Source organism: Scyliorhinus canicula, chromosome 27 (genome assembly GCF_902713615.1).
Source record: "Scyliorhinus canicula chromosome 27, sScyCan1.1, whole genome shotgun sequence".
Classification (NCBI taxonomy): domain Eukaryota; kingdom Metazoa; phylum Chordata; class Chondrichthyes; order Carcharhiniformes; family Scyliorhinidae; genus Scyliorhinus; species Scyliorhinus canicula.
Window position 1 is genome coordinate 21835414 of NC_052172.1, and position 6000 is coordinate 21841413.

Below are 6000 nucleotides of genomic sequence, written 5' to 3' on the forward strand. Positions count from 1 at the left end.
ATATGCCTAAGCTCACGGACCATCAAAGACATTAAATGAAGCTTGATGAACTGAGGGACAACTGTATAGATTAGTTTTGAGCTTTTAATTTATCCAGGCATCAACTCTAAACGTAGTTTGCATCAATTTAACTCCTCCTGCAACTAACTAGCCCTCAGCATTTGCTGAATGACTCTTGGATCAAAGAATTATGTAGGTGAAAAATGTGACTCCAAATAAAACAAGTGTATCCAGCAGCTCTGGATTTGTAACCTCACCAATCAGTCAGTTACCCAGTGATTTTATCAAGAAGATTTACAAGCCTCTGCGCATGTAGGATTTGCACCGGTACCTGTAAACGTCTGGAGTCACATCCTGAATAAACCCTAGACAGAGTATAGCCAAAAACTGTTCGATCGCAGCAGACACCTAAAGTAAAGGCCAAATTCTGACCTGAACTGAGATCATCAAACTCAGAACCGACCACCCACAGGACTGAAACGTGCAGTAGATTTATCCACAGGTCCGTCCGCAGTTACACAATGAGATTACAGCCTTAAAAAAAAATCACTCTTCAGAATTTAATGACATACATCAAAACAATCATGTGCTCGATTAAGATTGTGTTCTGGTCAATAGCTCAGTGCATTGACAGTCCATACACTTGGTGGCCGTAGGGGACATGGCTAACACATATGGATGGAATCTCTGGAAGCAATGTCTGGTTAATTACCCGCAGTTAACGTGGTCCATATCTACACCGAGACAGTGTAACAACTAAACCTTTAACAAACAAAGCAGCTCTCAGTCATGGTCCCAATGGTGATTTATGGCTTCAGTTTTATCTCCCCCTCCGTGCCTTTTCAAACTTATAAGGGGGAAAATTTGGATTGACAATTGAATTGGGGGGGGGGGGGGAAGAGATTGTGATGTTGGTGGAGGGGGGCAGTAAACAAAGGTGACACATGGCACACCTGGGCTTTCACCTCTGGGGCCCACGTTTCAATCCAGGCTGGATAACAGATGCAGTCTTCTTAATTCGGGAGATGTGGGAATCGGATGTGAGATGAGTTGGTCAGTCTCAACATGGGGGTTGATTGGTACCAGGAGTGGCGATCAGACGCAGGGTGGCTGGTGTAGCTAATGGTATCGCATTAATGCAGGAGGACTGAATCCTGTGTGGTTTGGGGAGCAGGAGGGTGGCAAGGTGTGTTATTGGGACAGTGCAGAGGGAGCTTTGCATTGCACATACCTGTGCTTAATGCTGCAATACTTTGGTGCTCCAACAAATATAGAATTAGCACAAAAAAACTGCAAGAAAATACTGTTAGGTTAAGGTCAGAATTTGTAATCTTCAAATAAATAGTAAACGATAAGAAAGTTATTTAAAGTTGATCCTCTATCTCTGCGGTTTGGAGGAGGTCCAGTTACAGTGACTTTCTGTTGGTTTCACCTGGTATCGAGTCGACGCACTCGCACCTTTTGCTTGTAATGATATTCCTTCAGGTATTCCTTCAGGGTGTTGGGAATCGGGAGGAGGTCAATCCCATCGTAGGTGGAGCAGCTGGAAATGGCAGCCCTGCAGATGTGCTGGAGACTGAACGGGAAGGTCCTGTTGATGGGGCTGGAGAGGAGTGGTTCGAAGAACATGCAGGAGTTGGGATCCTTGTAGTGCTCCAGCAGGCCGGTGACAGTGGGGGCGTGGAAGACGCTGGGGTCGTGGACATCAAAGCTGAAATTGTGGTTCCACTGCTCAATGCGTGCATGCAGGGAGCGGCTGTACCTGCGGAAGCTGACCGAGAAGAGGTAGTCCTCCTGGGCAGAGTCCCGCAGCAGGAAGGCTCCCTCTGGTTTACCCTCCAGCAGAGCCTCAGCCTGGTACCGATCCATCACCCCCCAGTAGCAAGGAAAAGTGGTCAACTCCAGGAGGTCGGGAACCAGGCAGTGGATGTAGTCGATCTGCGTGTGGGCGCGATAGCCATCTTTGATTTCCACCTGCTCTGGGGCCAGTTGGGGAGGGGGCACCTCCTCGACGGGCACACTCTCCTGTACCTGGAGCATAGCCCGGTCATCTCCAGCCAGCTCATTCATTCCTGGCGCCAGTTTGGGCCCCAGTTTGTACAAGGGGTTAATCTGTGCTGTCACCTCAAAGGTGTGAATCTGTGCGTGGGGCGGGGGCTCGACCCCCTGCTCAATGCTGATCCGCCTTCTCTCTCTCAGACGGTCATCTTCATCCTCCACTGGCGTCCCACCAGAGGGTGCGGTATCCAGCATCGGTGGGCTCTGTGAGACGGGGGCCGTGTGCTGCTTGATCAGGTACCATTTCTGTGCTAAATCTGTGCCTTCAGGAAAGGGGCATTTATCAAGCATCAGTTCGCTAATGTGGATCTTCCTTTTGGAGGAGGATAAGATGGCAGAATGTAGGCTGTGGGATTTAATGGGAAAACACTGGCCCACAACATCCTGTATCCGCTGCCTCAGGGATCTGCTGTGCAGTTTGCATGCTCCAAAGTCACGGGAATCCTTCTCCCGGGTCAGATCCAGATTCTGTTTCCCCGATCTCCCGCCCGAAGGATTCTCGACATTCCCCTCCTTTTGTTCTATTCCCGAGGTGCCGGCGGAGGCCTCGGATTTGTGGGAATTTCTGTTCTTCCTTTTGCTCCGACCTTCCGCCTGATCTTCTGGGTCCCCCCGTCTGACCTTTGGCCTCACAGCCCGCTTATCCTTCTCCGGCCTCTGGTTTTCTTGTGGATCCGACATGTTTTCCGGGAGTGAGCGGGAATCAGCGCCGATCGAGGGTCACAGCTTCAAGACGAACTCCCGCCGAGACACCAATGGCTGATCGAATCAGTTAACAGACGATACCTAGAAACACGCCCAACAGTTCGAGCAGCCATCTTGCCCTGTGCTGCCAGCCCTGCGCCCATTCGCGATTCCCCGCTCCTCGGTTTGATTCGGGGCTGGAAACCAGGAAATACCACGGAGAAACTCGCACTGCAAAAAAAAAAGAGATAAAGGAACATGAATGAAAAAGTTCGGCACAACATCATGGGCCGAAGGGCCTGTTCTGTGCTGTATTTTTCTATGTTCTATGACACAACTAGCCTGATCAGATGATCTCCGAATAACAGAGCGACTGCTTCACACCGGCAGACCCTCGCTCAATATTTCGCCCCTTGGCCCCTGTTGCGCAGCATTGACAGGGAAGTGGGAGAAGGGATCCCTCAGGATTAATTCTTGCCCCTTGAGGGGGAAAGCAGTGAGTACGGTCGTGGAGCCCCGGCTTCCGTCTTGTGACTGAGGGCAGCTAACAGCACAGGGCTGGGGCTGCCCTGTCCGACTCTGCTTGGGTGGGGCTCCTGCACCAGTCATTAATCCGGCTGAAGAAACTCCTCGTTAACCAGACCTGATGCAAAATACTCTCCATCTCAGTAACAAATACTGGGTGTATTTATATGGGAACAAGCCAGAGGCCCTGAGTAAATATGAAGTAATAGGTCGGCAAGGTGGCACAGTGGTTAGCACTGTTGCCTCACAGCGACAGGGCCCCAGGTTCAATTCCTGGCCTCGGGTCACTGTCTGTTTGGAGTTTGCACTTCCTCCTCTTGTCTGTGTGGGTTTTCTCCGGGTGCTCCGGTTTCCTCCCACAGTCCAAAGATGTGCAGAGTAGGTGAATTGGCCACGCCAAATTGCCCCTTAAGTGTCGAAAAGATTAGGTTACTGGGTTACGGGCACAGGGTGGAGGTGTGGGCTTGGGTAGGGTGCTCTTTCCAAGGGCCGGTGCAGACTCGATGGGCCGAATGGCCTCCTTCCGCACTGTAAATTCTATGATTCTAAATGCTCAGTAAATACCGAGAAAATCCCAGTGAACAGCTGAAAAATACCCAGTAAATATCCAGCCCCCTGTTTAACCTGTTAAATTCCCAACTAATCACTAATAAATATCCGGTAAATTCAAAATGACCATTAAATCCCCGATACCGAGGATAGTATCTGGGAAGGAGAATTAATACCAATTGAAGGTGTAATTAATGGGGAGAGGGGGCAATTGCCGGGGAGAGGGGGCAATTACTGTGGGAAAGGGGAGATTACCGGGGAAAGGGAAGGAGAGTACTTACTTGGAGTATTTACTGGGGGAGAGTATTTACCGGGATTATTTGCCTGGGGAAGGGAGTATTTACTGGGGGAGGGAGTATTTACTGGGAGTATTTACTAGGTGAGTATTTACTGAGGAAGGGAGTATTTACCGAGATTATTTGCCAGGGGGAGCATTTACTGGGAGTATTTACCGGGGGTATTCAGCAGGGGAGGGAAGTATTTACTGGAAGTATTTACCAGGGGGAGGGAGTATTTACCGGGAGTATTGACCAGGGGAAGGGAGTATTTATTGGGAGTTTTTATCACGGGAGCATTTACTGCGGGAGGGGAGTATTTACCGGCGAGGGGAGTATTTACCGGCGAGGGGAGTATTTACCGGCGAGGGGAGTATTTACCGGCGAGGGGAGTATTTACCGGCGAGGGGAGTTTTTACCGGAGTATTTACCGGGGGAGGGGATATTTACCGGAGGGAGGGGGATATTTACCGGAGGGAGGGGGGTATTTACCGGGGGGTAGGGGGTATTTACCGGGGGGGGGGGGTATTAACCGGGGGGAGGGGGTATTTATGGGGGAGGGGGTATTTACCAGGGGGGGGGGGGGGTATTTACCGGGGGGGGGAGAAGGGGGGTATTTACCAGGGGGGGAGAGAGGGGGGTATTTACCAGGGGGGGGGGGGAAGGGGGGGTATTTACCAGGGGGGGGGGGGAGGGGGGGTATTTACCAGGGGGGGTATTTACCAGGGGGGGGAGGGGGGTATTTACCAGGGGGGGGAGGGGGGTATTACCAGGGGGGGGGGGAGAGGGGGGTATTTACCAGGGGGGGAGAGGGGGGTATTTACCAGGGGGGGAGAGGGGGGTATTTACCAGGGGGGGGAGGGGGGGAGAGGGGTAGTTACCGGGGGGGGGGAGGGGGGAGAGGGGTAGTTACCGGGGGGGGGGGGGGGGAGAGGGGTAGTTACGGGGGGGGAGAGGGGGGTAGTTACCAGAAAAAAAGAGGAAAGTATTTACCAGGGGGGGGAGGGGGGAGAGGGGTAGTTACCGGGGGGGGGGAGAGGGGGGTAGTTACCGGGGGGGGGGGGGGGGAGGTTACCGGGAGGGGGAGGGGTATGGGGGGGGGGGGGTTAGTTACGGGGGGGAGGTTACCGGGAGGGGGGAGGTAGTTACCGGGGGGGAGGGGAGGTAGTTACCGGGGGGGGGGGGGGGAGGTAGTTACCGGGGGGGGGGGGAGGGGGGTAGTTACCGGGGGGGGAGAGGGGGGTAGTTACCGGGGGGGGGGGGAGAGGGGGGGTTAGTTACGGAGGGGAGGTTACCGGGAGGGGGGGGGGGGGGGGGAGTTACCGGGGGAGGGGGGGAGGGGGTTAGTTACGGGGGGGGAGAGGGGGGGAGTTACCGGGGGGGGGGTAGTTACCGGGGGGGGGGAGGGGGGGGGGGTTAGTTACGGGGGGGGGGGGTATGGGGGGTTAGTTACGGGGGGGAGGTTACCGGGGGGGGAGAGGGGGGTAGTTACCGGTTTCCCGCCCCGGCCGCCGCCGTCGCCGTTTCCCCTCCGTTGCCCGGGACTGAGGAGCGGCCCCGCCCCCGGCAGCGCCCTCGGAGCCCCCGGCGGCCAGAGCGCGAACTGCAGCTGGGCGGAGAGAAAACCCGGAACAGAGTCACTGAACCTGGAATCAGCCACTGACCCTCACTGGGTCCCACACACACTGACCCTCACTGGGTCCCACATACACTGACCCTCACTGGATCCCACACACACTGACCCTCACTGGATCCCACATACACTGACCCTCACTGGATCCCACACACATTGATCTTCACTGGATCCCAAACACACTGGCCCTCACTGGATCCCACACTGGATCCCACACACACTGACCCTCATCGGAACCCACACACACTGACCCTCACTGGATCCCACACACACTGA

General features: G+C 54.3%; 1 protein-coding gene across 2 annotated transcripts; it reads right to left on the minus strand.

Moving 5' to 3' along the window:
• Window positions 1-66: 66 nt before the first annotated feature.
• On the minus strand, window positions 67-5676 carry socs9 (suppressor of cytokine signaling 9). Of its 2 annotated transcripts, none has more exons than XM_038786041.1 (2): window positions 5584-5676; window positions 67-2973 (listed from the first exon to the last, which is right to left on the minus strand). In XM_038786041.1, exon 2 carries the CDS (start codon window positions 2737-2739, stop codon window positions 1429-1431), a length of 1311 nt encoding a protein of 436 aa, XP_038641969.1. In that variant the 5' UTR covers window positions 2740-2973; window positions 5584-5676; the 3' UTR covers window positions 67-1428. The 2 variants fall into 2 exon arrangements, with proteins under 2 accessions (XP_038641969.1, XP_038641970.1); XM_038786042.1 differs by lacking the exon at window positions 5584-5676 and adding an exon at window positions 3892-4041.
• Between the last annotated feature and the right edge of the window lie 324 nt (window positions 5677-6000).